Below are 23,742 nucleotides of genomic sequence, written 5' to 3'. Positions count from 1 at the left end.
TGTGTGGCAACGAGTTTTCCTCCAGACAAGAAAAAAAAATGGGGAAGAGGCAAACTAAAAAAAAAGGGGGGGTCATGCGTACACAAAACAATAAAAACTGAAATATATGGAAAATAAACGGTGCTGATGATGAGCAGACGCGGCGCAGTGCTTGTAGATGTCGATTCCCTCTCACGAGAACAAACAAAAAAGTGTCGAAGTTGGGAAATGGGAAAGAAAGAACGACAAGAAATTGAGAGATGGGAGATGATGATGAACGCAAAGTACACACCTGCAATCATGTAAGACATTGACGCGATGTTGAACACAAGTGAGCCAATGGAGAGAGGAAACAGGGGTGAGAAAGACGAAGAGACTCCACCCTCCCCCCCCCTTCTCCCTAAAAAAAAATGCAGCATTTTCGCTCCTGTGCGATGTGGTGAAGGAGCAGCCGCAACAGCACCAACAGCAACCAAAAGACGGGCGACGAGCACCCTCCACAATCAAAGGAATTCCAGCGTCGGGGTTTGGTGAGGGAAGGAAAATCATGATCGAGCCATTGATAGACCTCGGGGTGTTGTGATAGAAAAAAAAAAGAGGGGGTATTCAAACCTTTCCTCCTCCCTCTCCCCAAGCAGCAGCAGCCACACATTTGAACACACAAACACACACAAAAAAAAAAAAAAAGCAAGGACACGACAGAGATGAGCAGAACGAAATGGGCGCAAAAGAGAAAAAAAAGACTACCACACATCGATTACAAGAGGCGGAGGGGAAAAAATCCTCCGGAGCACAGCCGCTGCTCGTGGAGAGCGGCACATAACCCGCCAAGCACACACACAAAAAAAAAGGCACACCGAATGCGCAGCATCATCGTGCAATACAGCGTATTCTGTGTGAGAAAGACAAACCGGGCACTTCCTTCACCTTCACTATGACCACTCATGTAAGCACTCTAAAGGTTACCTGGAGAGAGGTGGGCGGAAGAAGAAAATAAAGAAGCGGCCCGCTAAATCTGCAGCGCAGGAACGCTGCCCATACCCACCTCCGCGTCCGCTTGCAGCAGCCGAGGTGATCGGCCGCCGCACCCGAGCGCATCGGAGCCACGAATAAAAAGAGACTGCGGGCCTGGTAACTCCACACACGTCGGTGGAGTACGCATATCTGGGAACAGGTTCCCAGATCGAGGGATTTGCGGGCCCGGTGAAGTGAGGTTAGGTAACGCGGGAGAGGTCGAGAAAGGCAACCCCGCTCGGCTATTCGTGACAGACGGCGCCAGCGTTGACCTGTCCGATGTGGCGTCAAAGTTTGTCGATGCGCTGGTGCACGCATCAAGGAGAGGCGAGGAGGAAAAAGCGAGTTTCGGTGTCGATGATACAGCGGCTAGCAGCGACACCGATCCCTGCATGGACGGAGTGTCAGCAGACACGAACGAGTCAGTGGACGGGGGGATTGTCGTAGAAGTGCCTCCCCCGCTGGGAGAAGTAACAGCTCGAGAGACTCGTGACGGACTCGAAAAAGTCGTGTCGAGGACGTTCCCCGTCGAACCCCCCAGCGAAGCAAAACTTGCTGAGTGGGGTGGTGGGGGCACCGCTGAGGACTCCACCCGGCCCGAGCCTTTCTGTGATGCTACAAACGTTGTGCGAGCACCCGCTGCTGTGGTGTGCTGTGGCGCTAGTGCCCGGGAGCCATTTGCCGCCCCATGCATCTCAGAGTAGGATAAAGCTACAGGCGCTAGCGAGGCAGGGTGAAGTGGTGGCTTCGCTGGGGTGGCAGGAGAGGGGAACAGAGTGGGTAGCAGTCTCTCGCGACACCAAGTGGTAATAAAGGAGTACGATAGGCGACCCACACCCGCTATCGTGCCGTCGGTCGGAATTGCAGTGATCGGATCCACTTTGCTCATCGTGAATGAAGCAGTGGTGGCACAAATGGAAGAGGACGGATGAGACTGGCCGTGATGGAGCGTCGTATGTGACTTGAGGGTATTCGCGTTTTTTTTAACGCCAGCTGAAGATACAGTTGATGTGGAAGGCGTGGAGAGGACGAGAGGGGGGGAGGAGAGGGAGTGGCAGGGGTTGTGGATGTAGAGAAACATAAAGGCGGCGCTATTACAGTCACCCTTACACACATAAAAAAAAATTGCAAGAGGGCATTGTCTCCGGTGAGGCGGTTGAGGTCAAGAAACTCATAAGGGCGCCATGCAAAACCGGTCGGCCGCACGATTTTTTTGCCCCTACCGTGCAAACCATCGAATGAAGAGAAAATGAGGAGTGGTATTGGAAAACACACACACACACACACACACAACTGACCTGCTTGCAAAAAAAAAAACAGCGCTACAGACGCGCCCCGGGCGCGCCTGTGCAGTCAATGCGCGGTGCGGCGAGCGTTCCGGTGATGAATCCGCTCGTCCCTAAACTACAACTCCACCCTTATCGAGCAGCTTTCTGGTCAATTATGTGATCAAACATGCGCAGTGCATCAACAGCAAGCAGGCAAGGGAGAAGTAGAGAAGGGCGGGGGGAGTCCGCCGCGCACACGCTTCGTCCCTCCCAGGACTGATTTGAGAGATGTTTGGTCATGAACACGTGAGATGATCCACGAAGGCGCACACATAAACAAACCCGGTGCGCGCGTAGAGCTGCGTTTAAGCGCTTCTTGTTTATTATTTCGTTTGTGAACCGTTGCACTTGTACTACACCGGCATGCGCAAGAATAAAAATCTTTCTTTTTACGAAAGAACTCTAGACTGTAGCTAAATCGGCTTCCCCGTGAACGGGTTGATGTTTACGTGGGCAGGAGGCACGCAAACGTCCACGGACTCACCCATCTCTGATATGCCACTGATCTTGCCGAATGGCCGGAACCGCAGCACGTCGTTCTTGGCGTAGAATTTGAGGAGTCGGAAGCTGCTCTTCTCCGCCAGCTTGTGCTGCTTTATTTGCGTCGTGATTGCGTCGATGCGCTCCAACTCCTTCTTCGCTGCTGCGTCGCGCACAGCAACAATGCGCTGCAACTCCGCCTCCATCTTGGTGTGGTACTGATCAAAGAGGCTCTGAAACACATCTGAATTGTCCGCTATCTCGTTCAGCTGCCGCTCACGGAACGCTTGCAGTGACGACGCTAGTGCCTCGTCGTAAACGGGGCAGTCGTTGATCCACGTGTCAATTGCTGTGACGTTCTTATCTTGCTTGGCAAATAGTCGATTGAGCAGCAGCCAGCGAACCGTCGCCGCAACGTCGTCCTTGCGATCATTCTGCATGACCAGCTTGATTTTCCTAGTGGCATCCAATGCAAAGTCCTCGCGCACGATGCGGCTGCCGGAGAGGATGTCCTTCGTTAAACTCGCAAGCCTTTTACGCGACCACAGTGCAAAAAGAACCTCCGACGTCTTGAGGGGCTCGACTTTCACCTCGCCGGACTCCATCGCGGCTGGCGCCGTCGACGGTGCTGCTGCGGCACCAAAGCTCGGTAACGCGGAGTTAGTAGTGGCGCTGACAGAAGAGGGTGTTGCTGTTGAGAATCCAAAGCTGAAGCCCCCTGAAGACGATGCCATCGCCGCTGGTTGGTCGAAACTGAAGCTGAAAGAGGAGCCGTTGGCGGGGCTAGACGCACTGTTGAAGGGGGGCGCTACCGGCGGCTGAGCCGCGGCACCGAAGCCAAACCCAAACCCTGGCGCCACCGAGGGCGTGGTGGTGGCCACGGCCGCCGTAGAGGACGCAGGAACCGCCGTAGAGGGCGTGTTGCCGAAGCCGAACACAGGCGGGGCCACATTGTCCGCAGAAGGGGCAGCACTTCCGCACACGCCGGCGGTTTTTCTGGACTTCTGCAGGAGGAAGACGTTCATGTCGCTGCCGTCCGCCTTCACGACGCGTCGCCAGCACATGCTCTGCCCCTCAAGCGGCAAAATGCGCTCTGGTGCGTTGTCCTCCGCGTCGCTGTAGGGCCAGTGCACTTTTACAATATACTCTCCCGGTGCCATCGTTGGTTGCGTGGCCTCAGCAATGACGTAGCAGTCCACTGTAACGCCCTCCATCCCGTCGGCTCCGGCGAGCAGGTCCTCTTCGCGGAGCTGCATGAACCAGCGAGGGCTGCTGGCTGTACGGTTTTCAAGCACCTTGCGGAACTCGCTCCAGTCGTACGGCTGCGCTCCGGTGCCCAATTGAGAAAAGGTGCGGTGCACGAGAATAGTCGAAAACAGCTCCTCCATCTGAATGGGGTTGTCGGCGGCGTTGTCGAGCAGCGGGTCGTGTGCATCGATCCACTGCGCAAGTGCCTCTCTATCCGCTTTCTCTTTTAGCGCCTTCTTTTGTTGGACATCCTGGCGACGCTTCGCAGCGGTGGTGGATGCCGACGTTTTCTTCGCTTCGCCGAGAGACTTTTTGGGTGACATTTGAAAGCCTCAATGTGACGAGGTGGGGGCGGGGCGGGGCGGGGCGGGGCGGGGGGGGGTGTACGCCGTGACTGTTCGGACACCCTCTCTCTCTCTCACTCTCCCTTCACGGAGGTGTAACACAGCAAACAAATAATTTCTAAAACACAAGAAGAGGTTGTCTGGATGTAAGTATTCGACACAGACGTAACACAACGCTGACAAAAAAAGACGACAATGGTAGCTCCACTCTTTGCTTGTGAGAATACTTTCCTTCTTCACATGGGAAGAGGGAGACGATGGTGGCAATGATATTTGCTCAGATGCACGTAAAGAGCCGTGGGGAGAGAGAGTAAGGAAGGAGTAGAAAAAATGAACAGAGGAGTGGAGTCACTCCACCTCATCCTCCCACGCACAACTTGCGCACTGGAGTGAGCGCTGGGAGGGGAGGGAAGGGGAGGGGGGGGCACGAGGGTAATATGCAGGTGCACCAGGGTAGCCGCACCGCAAGGCCACTAACATCCATCACTACCACCACCACCGCCCCTCCTCCGGGCGTAGGAAGGGAGGGGGGGGGCAGCAGAAGCACAAAAACGAGATGCAAGAGAATAACACACACACACAAAAAAAGAGGGAGCTGACTTTGTTTTCCTGCCCGATCGGCGACCGGCAACGAAAAAAAAAAACACACGGCACATTGCACTCGCTCAGAAGAAGTGCGTATGAGTAACCCGCATGCGCTTCAGAGTAGACAATCGCTGCTGGCGCGTGCTCTGAACACTTTCCAAATCATTCAAGTCCTCCATGAACTCGTGAAAAAGGGCATATGAGCGGAGATGCTCAACGGCAATGGAGCGCATCACGTGTGACAAGAGCAACACCATGCCTTGTTCGTAGTTGTTCAGTTGTTGAACCGAGGCAACGACGCCGATGGCGCTGAGTGCCTCATCTGACGAGCTGTCCGAAGCGCTTTTGCGTCCGCCCGAGGCGGTGACGTTAGCATCATCCCTGCCTCCACTGCCAACCCACTCTGCTTTTCGCGGCGGCCAAGGAGAAACGAGCGTGGGGCCTGTCGCATCCGCATGTGAGCACATATGGCGCTGAACGCCCTTCCTACGAAGCCAGTGTGCGTGCGTGTAGTCGACAACCGGCGTGGTAGCCTCGATACGCTCACGACGGCCTTGGTGCTGCGTTGTGATACGCAGAGGCGGTAGAACAAGACCCTGGTCGCTGCCAGCGAAGCTCACGACGCGGTAAAGGGAACGCCAAAGCAGCTTCATGCGGAGACGCACGGGCTTGTACTTACTGCGCCGGCGAAAGAGGCCCCAGGTCGCCAAGAGACCGACGGCAAGGAAGACTGGCATCATCGCCATGATCTTGAAATTGATGTCGTTGCCTTCGAGGACCTCGTCGATTCCGTTGGCCACTCGACTCACCTCGAGCGCCTGGTACGACAGCTGAATGAGCATGATCCGTGGCAGGTCGCCAAAAAGGATACTACGAATGGGGTGCCGCACAGACTGCCGGTACTGCTCGTCGATCAGGCCCAGGCCCTCCGGGTCAGCGACACCAGCTCGAAGCCGTTTGAACGTGCGGACGCGCAACTCCTCCAGACGTTTCTGGGGCATATTAGGGTACATATCCTCATGGAAGTCACGAATTATATTCGCCAATGACACAGCGTCCCGCTCGACTGCACCGCGACGGTCCTCGACACCTGGGCGGACGTAGAAAAGAGACTCGCGCAGCTGTGCGACCGGATCGATGACGTAAGACCGAAGAATTCGCCTCCCCACCATCACCGTCTGCTGGGTGATTGCTGTTAACTCCGCAGGGGACTTGGTGTACAACCAAATCAGCGGTGGCACAAGCGTGACAGACGCTACAAAGATGCGCCGCCAGTGACGCGCCGCCGGTGGACTGTGAGATCGCTGCACCAGCACAGTTAGACGCCGCAACAGCTGCTGGGATTGCTGGACGCACTGAAGCAACACCTGGGCCCCCTCGCGAACATTCGCCTGTCGGCTTTCACTCGGATCACCGTCGTCACGGGCACCAGGTTGACCATCCTCAGCAAAGTGCGTATGTGAGACACTTGGTTGAGCTGTCGGCGCCGCCTGAGGAGCAGACACGCCTGAAAAGGAGCTGTCGCCTGGCTGGTGCAGTCCGGCTCGTGTGTCGGGTCCCGCAGTGGTCGCAGTGGCCGGCCCAGCACGAGAAGGGCCCCTGCCTCTATTGTCACCACAAACCCCAGAGAAAGAAAAGCAGGCCTGATCATTCACCTCGAGCAAATCCGGTGGAAGCCCGTCAAGGCAAAATATGGCCTTCAGTTTGTGCAGCGTCGACCACACAGCACAACGCAACTCGTCAAGGGCGTGCAAAGACGAGACCGTCTCCACCTCATCTCCCACGACGGTGCCGCCGCTCTCGCCCTCGGCCTCGTCATGCACGTCATGGCGCGCGGACGTCGTCACTGCTGCGGTGTCGCTCCCAGGAGTGCTCTGGGGTAGCCCCTGTGAACTCCCAACACGGTCGCTATGCCCGTATATAAGCGAGGAGCCATCCCCGCAGCATCTGCCAGCCATGACCGAATTCCAGAAAATGCCGTTCTGATTGGAGTGGAGGACGTGGCCCCTACCGCCCCCGTCCCGGCGAGCATTTGCGAGTGTCGCCTGAGATGGGGACCTTGTGAGAATGCTGCCAGTCAAAACCGTGGGTGAACTCCTGGCCGCTACTGCGGCAGCAGCCGCCGCCGTTGACATCATTACTTCGCAACTTCGTTGCACCTGAATGACAAGCATGTTCAGCGTGTCCAGTGCCGTGTAGACCGCCCCGATGTAGCTCACAATGAGCTGGAACACACTCCTCAGCGTGAACATGTGTCTACTGGTGTTGTACTGGACCTGGTTCAACTGCATACGGAACCCGCGCGACCACAGACCCCTCCAAAAAGCCGCGGAGGAGAGCGCTTGGTGAAAGGCGGCTTGACGTGGATGATCCTGAGCCCAGGACCAGTACCACGCACTCCACGCCACAAAACCCTGCACCCCCGAAAGGTCACGAAGGAAGTGAATTACTTGCCACCGCACCCACACCAACAATTGCAGCCACCCAACTAGCTCCGCTGTGTAAACATGGCTTCCCCTGCACGTCGCCGCACTCGTCGCTGCCTGTGGCCAAAAGGTGGTCGCTGGTGAGACTGGTAGCGACTGTGTTCCTCCACCGTGCCACGAGCTGTTCCAGGAGAACGAGAGCCCTGTATTGCGGGCGTCTGTGAAGGAGCCGGAGATCCCTCTGATTGCGCTGCTCCTACCGCCATCATGCCGAGCGAGCGGTAGCGGTCGATGCCCGTTACCCCACGTTTTCCTGACAGGGACCTTTTCTTGTGTGTTTTGACCCTCAGCCAAATGAGAAGTTATAAGTGAAGCAGCAGCAGGAAGCCGGGCAGTGCCCCCGGCCGACTCGCTTCTTGCTGCCGCAGGCATGATCATCGTCTTCCTCGGAGGCAATTCCAGGCGTGGGCGTCTCTTGTCTGCTTCAGGCGCATCTTCTCCATCGCAGAGACTTACGTTGGATGTATTGAATGTCAACGTCGCCGAGGGCAACTGGGCACCGGGCGGTGTACTTGTCACACTCACTTCTACGGGTGACAGACTACATCGGTATCGGTATAACTCCTGCGTGAGATGTGATGAGACAAGAGCCTCATCCACATCGCTGTCACCCTGGCGAACGGTGCCACCGGCAGCATCAGTCTTGTCAGACGTGACATCGGTACGCAGAGGCGGAAGTGGCTGAACGACGGCGACTGCATCAGGCGAGATTGTTTCTCGGGCCTCGAGCTTCTCACAAGCAGTGCCGGGCTCGGACTGGGGCACAGAGAAGACCGCCACCGAAGGACGGAGACACCGCATCGACTGCGTCGGCCTGACGCCTCTTGTCACTGCACCGGCAGGAAGCGCCGCTGTGAGTGCGAAAGGGGCGCGCACCCATCCCGGCACTCGAACCCGCGCAGTTCTCCCAACAGCCGCGTTCGACGCAGTAGGTCCGAGATTGAAGCCGAAGATGAAGTGAGAGAGAGAAGCGGCAGCGACGAAACCGCCGCGTCGTACCCGCAAGCTCTCCGACAGGGCGTCGCCTTTGCCCTGAAATTCCCCTGGCTTTTTCCGGAGGAATCGCCTTATCCATTCACGGAACCGCGGCCAGAGTCGTGACGCACCCTTTTTGGCGGAGTCCCCGGCCGAAGCTGAGCCGCTCGCTCTGCCTGGCTCCTTCTCTGCGGCCCAAGACGGCATTCGAGAAGTGTCATCAGGAAAGTTGATACAAGACAACACGCGCGGCAAAGTGCCGGATTCGTGCACCGTTGCCGATTCGCCAACTCTGGATGAAGGGGATAGTAGTCCATGTTGGGTACGCACATCCCCAGGGAGGGGTGTCAAATTAGCTGCAAAGCCTCCGTCCCTGCTCACAGTGTTTTTCGAAAGCGAGCGACTCGGCGGCGATAGAACAGCGGTTTTGAGCTCCCCACCCCCGCCCTTGCGCATCGAGGCGGCAGCGTGTGACGAGCCAACATGAGCGGCGGAAGGCTCGTCTAGGACAGTGCACAGTACCGCCTCCAAGTCCTCGAGGCTGTGGATGTTGTGGGCGGCGTACTGTTCGATAAACGACCCACTCGTCATCTCCAACGGCAACTGTTCGGCAATAAGCGGAGTATGCGTGAGGTGAGCGTACACCTTGCCGGATTGGGCCTCTAGCGCATTGGCAAAGGTGTGACGATAGAAGATGGGAGTGCGCACATCGACGCCGTGTGTGTTCATAGCGCACTCGAGAGAAGTTCACCTCGATCCTTTATCCCCCCTCCCCACCCACCCAAACTCTTCTCCCCCCTACTCGTGCCCTGTTGCCAGCGGCCCCTCAAAGACAGTCGTCACTTTTTGCTGTTAGTTTTGAAATTTCTTCTTTTTGGGGAGCTGCCCCCCCTCCCTCCCTCCCCCCCCCACACACACCCTCTCTCGTCCCCCTCCCCTTTCCGAGGCACGCGCGGCTAACGCGCTGTCCGTCGAATCCGAAGCTAAACGTGATGCAAGGCAAATAAAGAGAATAAATACGAGGGCGCTCGAAATATTTGTATGTATTTATATATTTTTTGTGGAAGCAAACAAAGGTAAACGGGCAAAAAGAGGAAGAAGAAAAAAAAGGGCGAACACGCACAAGGTATTTCACATGGAAAAAAAAATGTGCGTCCCTCTACGCTGAACAAATCGGACAGACTCTCTGTGTATCTGTGCGTCACGGCTCTGTGCGTGTGTGCTTCTGTGTGGGTGTACAACTCAGTAGAGGGGTCCTTTCGTGACGGATGAGGGGGGAGGGTGATCGATTGAGGAGAGAAGTGAGTCGAGAGGCACAAAACAGCACGCAATGAAGAACCCCAACGCAGACATACACGTGATATCCGAGATAAAAAAGGAAAAAGGAAAAAGATGTATGTGTGTGTTTTTCTGTTTGTGTGTGTCTAACACTGTGTGTAAGAGAGAGAAAGAGAGAAAGAGAGAAAGAAAGGGGGGTCGCACCTATGCGATAGCTCGCTGAGGAGCAGCCGACACAAAGATGGTGGGGCTTTTTTAAAACAAGGGCCTCTCGTAACGCTGCGAAAATCAAAAAGAAAATGGCAACAACATAACAGTGGAAAAAAACAAGAAAATAACCGGGATTGACATGCACATCCACTATGCTTTCCAAGTGAGTGTGTGTGTGTGTGTGCCTCTGTTTCACTGTAAAGAAGTTGAAACCTGGAAAAAAAGATAGGCAAGCAGAAAAGTATACGTGTGTGTGTGTGTGTGTGTGTGTGTGTGTGGTGTGCGTATGGAAGGGAGGGAGGGGGGGGTGCTTCACGGTACGCAGTAATATTATATGCAGACACGCAAGCCACTCAGATGCAGTTACAAACTCAGGCAGCCACGAAACGAAAAAGAAAAAAGCAGGGGCGTATGGGAAGAACGAGAGGAGAAATTGAGAGCGGGTGTGACGTGAGATACACACACACAAAAGAAGAGGGGGATGAAGGGACAGTGTGCAAATGGCTACACCGAAACGAAGCGGGGCTGCTCAGCGCTCGTTTTTCCCTTTTTCCCTCAAAAAAAAAATATTTATTCGATTCATTACGCGAGGAGGGAGGCGCACCTCGGCGTTACATCGAAGTCAATGCACCCACAGCATAGGGAGCCGAGAGCAACACATTGCTATGAGTCTCGGGGTCATGTCCTGTATGGGGCGGGGGGGGGGGGGTACTACAGTTTGCAAGGGGGAAAAAGCATGGGCAGGTGCCTCAAGCGGGAATACTCCAACGGTGTAACGGATCGGGTTGAGTACGGAGTCCACCCATTGTGGTATGCCCGAATGGAGACTTTCACCGTCACCACCACCATAAACAGACACACACACACACACAGTACCCAGACACAAACGGAGAAGTCGTCGAATTCAATCATTGGCGCCAAGTCTCTACCCACCAGCGCGGTCATACGGATTTCCCGGAAGACGTCGGATTCGATAAGAAAGAGGCTGCCGTACCCGTCGTCGCCGCATGCGCCACATCCAAATCACCAAACAACTCATCAAACTCGGCGTCGATACTCGCAGCGATCTGCGATGCAGACGCCCCCCGATTCCCCGTCTCGACCCCCGCAACACCGGAAGACGTTGGGGGCCCCCCCAGGGGGTCCGACAACCTCGGCGCTGGAATTATTGTCGGTGACACTGCAGGTGCGAGAGGGTCCAACAGCCCTGAAGTGAGGTCGGCCGCTGCTGATCGTGACGCTGCAGTCGCTGGAGACGCCATCTCGCCTGGAGCCCTCACCGATTCCGCCACCACAGTACCGCGCACTGGCTTGGCTGGGATGGCCGTTATAAGGTCCAGGTCCTCCTCTTCGCCTTCCACGTCGAGTGAAAAAATCTGCTGTGGCTGTTGCGTTGCGAACGCAGCGTCGGGATGAGCCTTGGCCGTCGATACACCACCGTGTCCAATGTTGGAGAACTTGAGTGTCGAAGAAGGTGGTGCGGCGGGACTCAAGGACCCAGTGCCGGTGGTACCAGAGGGTGCTGAACTGCTGCTGTTAGTCGCTGCTGACTGCGCTGCCATATGTTTCCCTGCGACTGTGGATAGCACGGAAACAGCCTGTTCCCGCGTTTCACCAAGACTCTCGCCGATCCGCTGAATCATTCCCCAACCCCACGACCCCGCCGCCGACACACCCACCTGCACCTTTTTGCCCAACTCTTCGGCTTTTTGTTTTATCTCGGTCCCTTCCACGTGCGCCACATAGTCTGAGACGCCGCGGAGAGCAACGGAGATGTTATGCGCCGTGTTCGACGCCTTCTGGCCCCAGTCGATACGTGAGGTACTCCGTCTGCTCGCTGGATTTTGGAGCGATGCAGCAGCCGCAGAGCTCATGATGACATTAATGGCGCCCTCGCGGATCAGTGGAATCGTCGTCTTGAAGCCGCCTAGCACCACACACACAAACGGAAACGTATTTCTGTTGACGAGGTGAAGCGCAAAGATCTTCAGCAGGTTCAACTCCTCCACGATCGCCCGTCCGGTGCCAAAGAGGGCCAGGGGGTGGCCGCGGCAAGACTCAAGTCGCTGCATCGCCTCCGAAAGATTCTCATGCTGGTAGCCCAGCACATCCCCCACCAACACGGCCGTTGGCAGACGCAAGTAGTCAAAGCTCTCCTGAGAGCGGCAGTCTACGATGATGTACTCGCGCGGGGGGTACTCGTCCTCGCTCCTATTCACCGCCGCCTCACGCTTTGCAAAGGCAGAAGCGATGTCCGATCGCTCCAGGGGAAGGCATGGTGCACTGTCGTAGTAATGCTGCAGCTCCTCTGGCTTCTTGCTCACGAGACCGAGGTCTGGGTTAAGGCATAAGTCAAGCATACGCTGCGTCGAGACCGGCGTGACACGGTAGAGCAGATCGGCGTTCTGCAGCAGGGACTTTCCACTCCACACCGGCGTCGGGGCTGTGGCGCGGCCATCCACCAACCTAGGGTCGACCGCCTCTGCCTTGCAGGATGGCAAGGTAAACTTCATCTTGTCAAGGCGCTCCATCAACGCCTGCTTCGTGTTCAATGCCAGAAGTGATTGGCGATACGTGATCAGATAGGCGTGTGCGACGTAGGGAACCATGACAGGTTCACCCAGGATGAACACCCAGTCCAGAACCTTCAGCGCGCTCTCATAGTCGGACTGCAGAACGAGCAGACGGCGCGACCAGTCCAACAAGTACTCGCCAACATTCACCTGCTGCTGGTCCATGTGAGTGGCGAGCTGAGGGTCATAAAACTGCAGCATCAGTCGCAGCAGAGACGCCGTCGCGGAGTTGTAGAGATGAGAAGATGCGGACACGATGAAATCTTTTTGCAACGCACAGAGCATTCGGTAGAGGCTGTGTAGCAACATGTCCTTCTCAGTGAAGTGGCCTCCTGCCACGACGTACGTCATACACAAGATGATCTCGGTTACTTCTGGATGGAAGTAGAAGCCCGTTTCGGCACCCAGGCGGTAGAAGAGACCGGCTAGCTCGTCGGTGGTAACACGGAGGGCTTCGGGGAAGAGGGCTTTGGCCTGCTTAGCCACATGCACGTGTGTCTCCAGCGCCCGTTTCGAGTACATTGTCCAGTCTACATGCTCGGTTGACTCATCTGAGCCCGGCACGCCGCAGTTATCCTCGATAAGAAGTAGGTGGTAGAGTCGAAACCGCTGCGGTCGAGTAAGCTCGTTGGAGAGGTGTGGTACTCGCATACACATTTTTTGTAGAGAGCGCAAAGCGCTGCCGTTGTGCCTTGCAGCCTGCGGACCGTTCGGATCGCGATCCAGCATATCAGTCAGCGCTGCCAACGCATTCGGTGCTTTGGCCTCGCTTGTTGGGCGCGAACGGGGAGATGTCCTCGTCGCACTCTCACCGCATTGTTCGTCCGCGAGCACATCCTCGTGGAGTGCGCTCTTGGTGAGAGCTGCGTCTTCTGCCAGCACGGTGGTTGGTAGCGGTGGTGCACCTATCGGCCGAGTCTCCACCTCTTGTGTGTGTGGTGCTGCGTCCTTTGTGTGCTCGCTGTTCATCATTGGAAAAATACCGCGAAGCGGTGTCACTCAGAGCAAAGCACAGACAACACAAAATAAAAAATAAAAAATCCAAGAATACAAGAAAGAGAGATGATCCCGGAATCACCGCGTAGCCTCACCGTGTTTGCATGTGCGTGTTCTGCAGTTCTCTGGGCAAATGAGACAAGAAGGGCGAAGAAATGAGGACGATGTTGACAAAGGGAGATGGAAGAGAACAATGAGAGGGAGGGAGGGAGGAAAGGGAGAGACACGCTAAGCGCAACATACCGCTCTGCCCTCTCGGCTGCGGTCTTCGTCTGAGAACCCCCCCCCACACACACACACACAGAGGACAGCACACTCCGGTATCCTCGCGAACAAATCGGCATACGCGACAACCGAAGAACACACTCACAATTCGCTACTTTTTTGTGTTCCTTCTTCCCTACGCTCGTTTTTGTTGCTGTTGTTTGTGAGTGTCTGTGTGTGTTCTCCTCCGGCATCGACTCGTTGTCGGTGTCATGTTTGTTTGTCTGGAGAGGAATAGGGAAGGTCGCTCCTCGTCGTCCCCTCCCTCGCCATCCCTCTCCTCTTCCTTCTCCCTGCCGCCGCGGCCTCGGTTGAAGAAATTCAGTTCAAGAGAAGCGGCAAGAAGAACAAGCAAAGAAACAAATCACAGCACCATCAGCTCGGAGAACACACACACGCACACACACACACATACAGTACGATCGCACTTTCAAAAAGGGGGCATCGTATCACGCTGCTTCGCCACTGGGGAAGTAACTTGAACCCCCCTCCCCCACAGTCCACGATCCCCTGCTGACCCTATATTTACGGGTCCATGGCATAGTGCATAACAAGTCCATACGGGAGGTGCGGCGATGACTGACTCAGCTATCAGAGAACGGCCTCTGGAAGACTCACCACCAACCTTCATTGCCTATATCACCCCTCCAAGAGCACATTCTTTCTTGTCGATGGCCATGCGATGGGCATTAAAGGGCGAGGTGATACGCGCTGGAGTCAGCTCGACATCTATGCGTTTACAATATCAATAGAAGTAGTAAAATTAGAACAAAGGAGTGGAAGAAGAGGGAAAAAAAATGTACGCGTTGCCACCAGGTCACACTCAACGCGCCGTTGATCCAAGGAGTATGAGTCACCGCCATGCACATCCACAGATCACCATGAACTCCTCCGGTTGGGGGGGAGGGGGGAGGGGTACTTCGTCCAGTCACCAGGAAAAAGAAAGAGTCTGGCTACTCACAAGGAGGAGGGGGAGGGGGAGGGAGGGGGAGGGGGAGGGAGAGGGGGGCGCCGTTTAGTTACTCCCTCAGAGTCGATGCTGTGGGCCCCGGGATGCTCAACGGCGGTGTCTGCAATCATGAGGATCGGAATCATACAGCAAAAACGAATGTAGTAACAATGAAAGCACGTGAAAGAAAGGGAAACAAAAAGAAGTCAGTCAATAATTTTGAAGGTATCCGGGGATATCTCAGCTTTAGCGTGACCCGAGGCGGGAAGGGGGGGGGCGAGGGCAAAGCGTCGAGCAGAAAAGATTGAAGGCAAAAATACTGATGTTAAACTGAAAAAGCCGCTACGTGTCTTCAAGATGAAAATATAAATAAAGGGGGAAAACAGCCTCTTTTGCAGCTTTCGAAGTGAGGCCTTGGACACATGCTAAACAAGTCGCAGACTTCTTTTGCGCGCCCCAGGCACCGAAGCTTTTCACCGACTTATTTATATGTTTTTTTCCTCCACCTTTGTAATTCTTTTTTGAAGTGCACTGACAAACAAAAAAAAAGAGCTCCCAGCTTTCTTGTGCGACGTTGGACACTAGACACAATCCCTGCGCACTCATCCAAAGCGGCCTGAAACACACGTCACTTTTCGGGGTGATCTGTAGCTTACTTGCAAGAGTGATCAGGAGCGTGCCGAACGTGTAAATTATGCTAGAAAAAGCGTCATTCAGCTGCTTAGTTCGACATTGGGGCCGCGTACTCCATCGGCTTGACCTTGTCCACGTGAAAGTAGGCGGCCGTGCACTTCTTGATGTCATCCACTGTCAAGCCATCGGCTATCTCCTTCAGCACAAGCTGCTTATCAATCACGTCGAACACGGCTTTTTCTGTTATAATTCTCGTGATGCAGTTAAGTCCCGTTGCAGGCAGCGAGCACCGCTCCACAATCTTTGGTGTGCCACTTTTGTTGCAGTGAGACATTGTCACGACCACACGGGAGCCGCTCGCCACTAGGTCCATCGCACCTCCAGGGCCCTTTACCAACTTGCCGGGGATACACCAGTTTGCAAGGTCACCGCTTGACGAGACCTCAAGCGCACCGAGCATTGTGAGGCTCATGTGGCCACCACGAATCATTCCAAAAGATGTCGCACTGTCGAAGCACGCTGCGCCAGGCAGGAACGAGATGGTTTGCTTTCCGGCGTTGATCCAGTCAGGGGACACTTTGTCAGGCGTTGGAAACGGACCCATGCCCAACAAGCCGTTCTCAGATTGGAGAGTAACCGTCACCCCAGCGGGAATGTAGTTGGCCGCCTCAGTGGGGATGCCGATACCGAGGTTCACGTACATCCCGTTAGCAAACTCCAGGGCTGCGCGCCGCGCAATCTTCTGTCGATCGTCGTCGCAGTTCACGCTGCTCGCCTTGGAGCTACCGCCGGATACGGTGAGCTTCTCGATCGGTACTTTGTACGACGCACGCACCACACGATGCACGTATACACCAGGCAAGTGCACGTCATCCGGGTGAATCGCGCCGTTTTCCACTACCTCCTCCACCTCCGCAATCACCCGCCGCCCGCACTGTGCGGCAGGGATGTTGAAGTTGCGAGCGGTGCCGCGGAAGACAAGGTTGCCGCTCATATCGGCCTTCAACGCCTTCACAATCGAGAAGTCTGGCCGGATCGTCGGCTCCAGGACATAAAATCGATCCCCAAACTTCCGCGTCTCCTTCGGCTCCGAGACGACGCTTGGTATGCAGTTCTTGTCATAAAGGATGATTTGCCCTCCTGTCTGGCACTGCGTGCCGTATGCCGTCGCGGTGTAGAAGGCCGGAATACCTGCACCACCGGCACGCATGCGCTCCGCCAGCGTTCCCTGCGGCACGAACTCGAGTTCAATGTCACCCTCGAAATAGCGCTTCGTGAAGATCTTGTTGACACCGACATAGGAGCAGCATATACGACGAAGTTGCTTCTTTTCTATGAGGCGAGCAACACCGAACCCATCGATACCAGCGGAGTCGGTGTAGACTGTCATGTTCTTTAGGCCTTTATCGCACATGGCCCGGATTAGCGCATCGGGCACGCCGCTGCAACCAAACCCACCAACTGCGACCGATATGCCATCTTTCATGTCAGCGATGGCTTGCTCAATGGACTGGACCTTGTTGAGGCCCGCGAAGCGGCAGAAGCTACGGCGAAACATGAGTGTTCTTGGTCCGGTGGTGGTGGAGTTTGGGGGGGGGGAGGGGAGAAGGGGGGCTGAAGGTTTTGAAAAAAAAAAAGAAAATTACGGTGTGTGCTTTTTTTGTTTGTTTTTGATCTTTTTTAGGAAATGTACGATTGGGGCAGTGAAAGCACTAAGAGGGATCGAGAGGAATGCGGGAGAGATGAAAAGGGGATGAAGAGATGAAGATCGCCGAAGCGGACCAGACAAGCAAAGGTAGAGGGAGGGGGAGGAGGGGAGGAAGGGAGGGTAAAGAAAAAAGATCCACAAACTCCGAAGTGAAAAAAAAAAACAAAAAAGACGAAAAGGCGAAGAGAGCGACAAAAGTCGACAGAAGTGGTGGAGGAAAAAAAATGAAAACAGGGAGAGAGAAAAGCGGCAAACCTGGAAAAAAAATGAGATCAAACGACTGCGCGTGCGTGTATGTGCGTATTTATTTCTTTCCTGTTTTTTTGTTTTTGTGGGGGAGGGGGGGGAGTATGTGTGTAAGTCGGAAAGCCACGGCACGAAGAAAAGGGGAGGGAAAGGGGAGGGAAAGGGAGATAAATGAAATAAAAATAACTAAAGTTTAAGTTTCGGTCAGGCGGCGGCGAAATCAAAGAAGTATTTTACAGAACACGTCAGGCCGGGTGGGCAACAGAAAGGAAGACTCGCATACAAAATAGGACTAAATGGGGGACGCGGATGGAAGGAGGCGCTAATCTGATGGTGAGAGTCAGTGGGGGGGGGGGGGGTGACAGCGAAGATGATGTACAGCAACAGGAGAAAAAAAATGAAAAAGCGGTGTAGACTGGAAGAACTGTTGAACACCGAGCCACACGCATGTGTAAGCGTGGGCCCCGGTAGGATGAGGAGGAGTGGTGAATGCCGAGGCACCCCCCCCCCCGTATGTCATGTTTGTTGTTGTCAGAGATGAGAACGGAAACAACAGAAGAGGGATACTGAGACAAAGAGTGTCATGAGCCGCACCTGGAAACAAATGTGCGCAATGAAATGGACCTGGTCAGCTTGCTTCTCCATCCACAGATCCGATGATGGTACGGCCAGGGTAGGAGGAAGGAGGGGAAAGGGACACACACAATACAAAGATCGGCGGTCGACTTTTCTGGTGCGTTCCGCGGCACGTACCTGGAGGGAGATACCATAGTGTGTTGTTGTTGCTGTGTGCCTTTTGGGGTAGGAGCAGGCACGTAGTAGAGGAGTGCAGGCACAGCATAAAACAGATACGAGGGTCTCTATGAGAACTGAACCAATGTTTGTTCGTCTGGCAAACACACAGGGAAAAAAGGAAGGCGAGATTTTTTTTTTTGAGAACAGTAGAGGGAATGAAAAGGGCACGTGCACCAGTATAACACAGCGAATCATCCCCCACCCCCACCCACAAGAAGCGCACGTGCAAAGAAGTGCTGAAAATCAGAAAGGTGCAAAGCAGGGGGGGGGGGGGGCGTGTAACCAATGCTCCCACGATCGTTGTGTTCACACCATGCAATGACGACAGACAAGCCTACACAAAGATTCGGCCTGTGCTGCGGACTCTCCGTTGCCACTTTACCACCTAAGAACAGCATATCGCGGACCCCGGTCGCGTGCACATGCACACCTCAGAAAACTCTAGAGCGCCTCGCCAGACAAGCACACACGCGCACAAATGTAGTCAAGTGTAAAAAGGAGTGGCGCTGTCCTCCCTCGAGTGCCGTTTGCCAGAGAGCACCTCAGCGAGTCGTGATGACATGTGCGGAGACACAGCGAAAGTCTCCGCCTTTGGACTGAATGATAGCTGCGCATCCTGCCGCGGCCGTGCTCTTTCTAGCGCGTTGTCCACGGCATCGGCGCGCATAGAAAAAGACGTGGCCCTCCGTGAAGCCAGAGTCCAGGCATCCTTCTCACGATCCACCGTATCGCAGGAGAACCTCACTCCTCCCAACAGCGGGTGCTGCAGTGCCGCAATAGAGTATTCGGCTCTCTGCCATAGGTCATCCAATGCCGTCGATATCTTATTTTGCCAAGCCTGAAGAGACTGCCGCCACCGTGCCTCGCGTGTTTCCTCTGTTTCGCGGAGGTCCTCTAGCAAACGGCCTACATTACACAGCTCCTGCGTCACACCCGCCAAGTCCGCAAAGCTCAACTGTGCATGACGAGAGGGGGATGTCGATTGTGCAAAAGAGTCACGTGGAGCGCAGGGTGACGCTGCGTGATGGAGCTCTGCGCATTCAGCAACGTAGGCGGCGACGTAGGGAGACGGTTTAGAGGCGGGGGAGGTGTTCATGCCGGATGGTGGAGGTCGCGGCGGTCTAATGCCTGACGCCCACAGAGACCCACCAGGCAAGTACCGCGAGGATGCAGCCGTGGCAGCTGCTGCACGGTTGTCGTCAGCGGCTGAACGCTGGAGAAGATCACACATCTCTCGGTACACTCTCTGCTGTTGTGAGGATTGCTGCCCGGTAGCCGCGGCAGCTGTGGTAGTGGTGGTGTATGGTGACGGAGTTGGCGAACCACCGCCAGGTAAAAACCTTGGTCCCCCGACAAGCCGCGGCGATGGAGCCTCTCGACCAATCGCATCAGCCCTGTTCAGTGAATCACACACGAGGCCCCCAGCAGCAAACGGCGTTCCTCGAGGGTGATGAGAATCGCGGGCACAATAGGCCACATTTCGGTCATCAGCGTGAGGCTGTAATAAGCGCGGTGGAGTGGCAGCACTTTTTGGGGCGTCGCTCCGGAGAGCAGCACTGGCCTGCCGCACATGCGCCTCCGCCCGCAAGATGGACGTGCGAATAGAGCGCATGAAAGCGAAATCAAGCAGGGGAGAGCATGGGAGCGCGTTCGTCGTGTAGTGGGATCTGTCCGCCCTGCGAGCCGGCGATCTGTTTTGCAGGTCATCTCTATCATTGTCATTCATGGCACGCCATCTTCTGCATAGGATCTTCGCCGAGTCACCTTGCTCTCTTATCTCATTCGTGTAGCCTCGATCCTCAGTTGGCGCTGCCGGGGTGTGTGTTGACTCCTGGAGAACAATGCGCTGCATGTCAGCGACAGCGTCTCGCACCAGCCTGTGCATACTCGCTCGTATACCTTGTAGTGTCCCTGTAAGCCCCTCAAGCAGCGAGGCCGCGCAGCTGGAGGCGTTGAGAGACTGCAGCTCCTTCTGTAAATGACGGATATAACTTCGCTCGTGGAGCAGCTGCCGCTGTGCCTCATTAAGAGCCTCTTCACAGCTGATCTTCTCTGTCCTTGTCTCTTGCTGTGCTTGGGTGACCGAGGCGGCTTTGGGCGACTGCACACTGGGTGTATTCACAGCTCCTGCGACTGGAGGAACAGGGGAATCACGACTCAGACCCGCTTTTTCTACCGTCTGGCACTCTGCCCCCTCCCTTCCATGACACTGTGGTGTATCCTTCTGCGGGCAACCGGGTAGTGAAGGCAGGAGCTGCCGAGACTGCTCGAGCTGTGCACGCAGTTCATTGACCTCCCTCAAAAGAGACTTCTGCACGGTGACGGCGCGTGCATCCGCACAGGCATAGGCCTCTCGCGCTGCTCGCAGGTATCCAGCAGACACGTGCTCCATCGCAACCTCTATCGAATGTTTATGTAGCCGACAATGTAAGAGCCCCGCGTTTGATAGACGCGCCGGTGCGGGGTGGGCGCTTGGATCACAAGATGCCCTCGATACGGTTGTCGTGGAGGAATGCTGTGAATCGTGCGAATCAACCCCGCTCAGAGTGCGATGGGAATGAACACGCGAAAGTCCTGCATCTTTTCTTTCCCCGGCATGGGAGTACGACTGCAGAGGGGAAGATAAAGCAGTGCTCATGCCGCACTCCTCCATTGCCGCCCGCACGGCCGTCAACACTGCCGACTCATCGAAAACGACGGGCACCGCCGTTGTCGTATCGTTGCCCTTGGCAGCCACAGTAGAAGGCCTGCAATGGCGCAATTTTTCAATAACCGCCGCGTCTCGGACGGCCGAGGGATCGACCTGTAAGTCAGCGCCTGCAACCGCTGCCGTGTTCTGATCGGCAGCAGTTAGTTGATAGCAGAGCGATTGAAGGGCAAGCTCAGCTGCGGCAGCACGCTCCTCCGCTGCCCACAGCTTCCCTCGTAGCTCTGTAATCTCTGCAGTGACTTGGGCTGTGCAATCGGCCTCCAGGTTCACTGCTGTCTTTCGCCAACTCGCGCACTCTGCCTCCATCCTCGTCTGCGCCGCTGTCGCCTCATCCAAGAAGGACTGACACTTCAGCTGCTGCGCCATCGATGCCTTCAACTCGTCCTGGGTATCGGCCAATGTACTGCGCAGCATCACAACCTCCTCGGCCAAAGCGTGAGCTTTCGACTGCGCCGCGAGCTTTGCATCCTGTAACTCTTGGAGCTGTTCCTCATACGCTTCAGTGAGCTGCACGAGAGCCTCCTCCTTTTCTAGCGCAATCAATTTCCTCTCTGAGGCGTGACGCTGTCCAACTCGCACAGCCTCTTCATCGCGCAGCTGGCATCGGCGCACCAGCTCCGCTTGTATTTCTCCCAGCGCCTCCAGCTGGCACCGCAGCTCCTCATTCTCCATCCGGAACTCTTCCTCCAGGACAACCGATTCACCGCTCGACAACTCTGCCTGTTGTTGTTGCGGCCGCGCACGCTCAAACTGAGTCTTCGGTGTCGCTGTAGAGGCGGTGCCCTTAGCACTGCTACGGGAGGATGTAGTCGACTGTGATGCGTCTCCCGGGATTGGATTCGGAGCTGACCTCGTCGTGGTGCATGGTGTCTTGGTCGCGGAGTTCGGCGCGACATCAGACGCTTGCAGCCCCGCATAACTCGGAGTCGCCGTCACACTTCTCGGCGACGACTGCAGCACCTGAGAAGGAGCATCCCCCTCTCCTCCAAGCGTGATGGGTGCGGCGGGGGGCATGTGCAATAAGGTATCGCAGGCTGTCCCGGTAGTCTCTTGAGGCAAGACTGGACTACCCTCACTGCCTTCCACTGCTTCCCGCATACAAGGCGAAGGAGCGTCGATAGACTCCCTCATTGGCACCGGTGAGAGCAGGTCTGGTGTACCCCCGCATTGCAGGCGGCCTCGGTGGTTCACCGCATCAAGCGAGGGTACTCTTTCACGCTCCACCATTTCGAGTCTACCGAGGCTCCGTGTCCCCTCACCTTCACCCGTACTCTCTGAAAGAATCCAGGATGGAGATGGTGGTGTCGCGGACAGCGCTGAACACAGCAGCGCCCGTTGTGCATAACCACAAGGGGGCGCATGTGGGGGAGATGGTAATGTGTCGTCCGCTGAGTGATACAGCCGCTTCACCGACGAGGCTACAGCACTGGTGGTTGGGGTGGGGGTGGGGGTCGCCGGTGTTTGCGGGGTGAAGCAGATTTCCTTCATGTCCCCCCTATAGAGATGACCACACTGGGAGCAGTGCTATCGTTGTACCACCACTTCACTCGACGATGCCGAGGAAAACAAATGGGGCGTGGGGAGGAGAAAAAAAAAGAGAGCAAGCAGAAATCTGTATGTGTACCCGTCTGTGCAGACATGCACTATCGGATTCGGCTGCTTGTGGTTCTTTTGTGGGTAAAAGTGGGGGAGGAAGCAGCGCGGTGCTTTTTTTTTAGTTTCGAAGTAATTAAGCGCGAAGCAATCTTCGTGTTGATGGACGCCGTTGCACTCCCTCAGGAGGAGTACACAGCCCGAGACGGCACGAAGAGAATCACGAAAAGGAGGAGACACCCCTTACCAGGGTCTTGCCAGAGCAAAGCGTTCCCTACCTCCTCTCAGGACCCAGACGGACACTCCAACGCACGCACGCACCTCTGCTAGAACCGAGCAGACGGAAGGAAGGCAGGAAGGACCCCCCGATATATAGATTTATATAGATCTATGAATATATATATGATAACAAAGATGAGTGGTGCCGATGGTGATACACCAAAAAGGGAGAATCGTGGCTTTGTGTGTGTGTGTGTGTGTGTGTGCTTTTTGAAGGTGCTCATGTGTGTTCACCTCGGAAGAAAGAGAGATCTGTGTGATGAATGAGGGCGCCACGCAGCGCCATTTCCTTTTTTGTGAGTGTGTACGCTGCAAATCATAACATGGATCAGTAGAGAGGCGTTTGCAGGAGGGAGGTTGTGTGGAGAAAGTCAGGCAGCGAAGAGGGGGAGGCGGTGATGTCGGTGAGAGAGTGAAGAACATTAAAATCCAAACACCAGGAGTTCACAGCGATGATTTTTTTTTCAATATGCCAAAGGTGTGTGAGTGTGTGTGTGTGGAGGAGGGGGGGGGCACGAGAAGTAAAGGCACTTGTAGTTAACAAAACGATTCGAGGCACGTGCCCAACGCGCAGTACTGGAGTATCTCGCTGAGAAACTACGCTACTCGCTAGGATCATCCCAGGCTTCACTCCTTCGCCGGGGACCTGGTGCTCCTTCTAGCCAATGTGGTACGTTGCTCGACACACAGTTGGCCTTCTGAAAGGGAAAAAGGAGGTACACCTCTCGTTCTGCACAGCCTACACGCTACAGGCTTTCGGTGTCATCCCATTAGACACCCCCCCCCCACCTCTCTCTTCCCCGGTGTTAAAGGGAGTTGCGAATATGCACTCCTGTGTGCATGCTTGTTTAAACCACGTTTTTTTTTTTGGATAGGACATGCACAAAGCGAGCGTCTAACACCTGAAAAAAATGAGAAAATAATAAATATGTAGAGAGAGAGAGACAGACAGACAAGGAGCGGCGGCTCGGCCCAGCTGAATAGCGACCAAAAAAAAATCGGTCATGTACGCCTCATGCCACAAACCTCACCTAGAAGAGTCCAACCCAGTGGTTAGATTTATACACAC

General features: G+C 55.3%; 6 protein-coding genes across 6 annotated transcripts; all 6 read right to left on the bottom strand.

The window, feature by feature from the left end:
- Nucleotides 1-988: 988 nt before the first annotated feature.
- On the bottom strand, nucleotides 989-1,882 carry JKF63_02267 (uncharacterized protein; the record flags this gene model as incomplete). Its single annotated transcript, XM_067898307.1, has 1 exon — nucleotides 989-1,882. One exon carries the CDS (start codon nucleotides 1,880-1,882, stop codon nucleotides 989-991), a length of 894 nt encoding a protein of 297 aa, XP_067754464.1.
- Nucleotides 1,883-2,734: 852 nt separating this feature from the next.
- JKF63_02266 (uncharacterized protein) lies at nucleotides 2,735-4,372 on the bottom strand (the record flags this gene model as incomplete). The annotated part of the gene is made up of 1 exon (XM_067898306.1): nucleotides 2,735-4,372. One exon carries the CDS (start codon nucleotides 4,370-4,372, stop codon nucleotides 2,735-2,737), a length of 1,638 nt encoding a protein of 545 aa, XP_067754463.1.
- Nucleotides 4,373-5,058: 686 nt separating this feature from the next.
- JKF63_02265 (uncharacterized protein) lies at nucleotides 5,059-8,895 on the bottom strand (the record flags this gene model as incomplete). The annotated part of the gene is made up of 1 exon (XM_067898305.1): nucleotides 5,059-8,895. One exon carries the CDS (start codon nucleotides 8,893-8,895, stop codon nucleotides 5,059-5,061), a length of 3,837 nt encoding a protein of 1,278 aa, XP_067754462.1.
- Nucleotides 8,896-10,868: 1,973 nt separating this feature from the next.
- Nucleotides 10,869-13,472, bottom strand: JKF63_02264 (uncharacterized protein; the record flags this gene model as incomplete). Its single annotated transcript, XM_067898304.1, has 1 exon — nucleotides 10,869-13,472. One exon carries the CDS (start codon nucleotides 13,470-13,472, stop codon nucleotides 10,869-10,871), a length of 2,604 nt encoding a protein of 867 aa, XP_067754461.1.
- Nucleotides 13,473-15,430: 1,958 nt separating this feature from the next.
- On the bottom strand, nucleotides 15,431-16,900 carry JKF63_02263 (uncharacterized protein; the record flags this gene model as incomplete). The annotated part of the gene is made up of 1 exon (XM_067898303.1): nucleotides 15,431-16,900. The coding sequence occupies one exon, from the start codon at nucleotides 16,898-16,900 to the stop codon at nucleotides 15,431-15,433; it is 1,470 nt and encodes a 489-aa protein (XP_067754460.1).
- A 1,675-nt stretch (nucleotides 16,901-18,575) lies between these two features.
- Nucleotides 18,576-22,289, bottom strand: JKF63_02262 (uncharacterized protein; the record flags this gene model as incomplete). The annotated part of the gene is made up of 1 exon (XM_067898302.1): nucleotides 18,576-22,289. One exon carries the CDS (start codon nucleotides 22,287-22,289, stop codon nucleotides 18,576-18,578), a length of 3,714 nt encoding a protein of 1,237 aa, XP_067754459.1.
- Nucleotides 22,290-23,742: the final 1,453 nt, after the last annotated feature.

Source organism: Porcisia hertigi, chromosome 33, assembly GCF_017918235.1.
Source record: "Porcisia hertigi strain C119 chromosome 33, whole genome shotgun sequence".
In the NCBI taxonomy this organism is placed as follows: Eukaryota; Euglenozoa; class Kinetoplastea; order Trypanosomatida; family Trypanosomatidae; genus Porcisia; species Porcisia hertigi.
The sequence above is the reverse complement of the archived record's forward strand: the minus strand, read 5'-3'. Positions and strand labels throughout refer to the sequence as shown.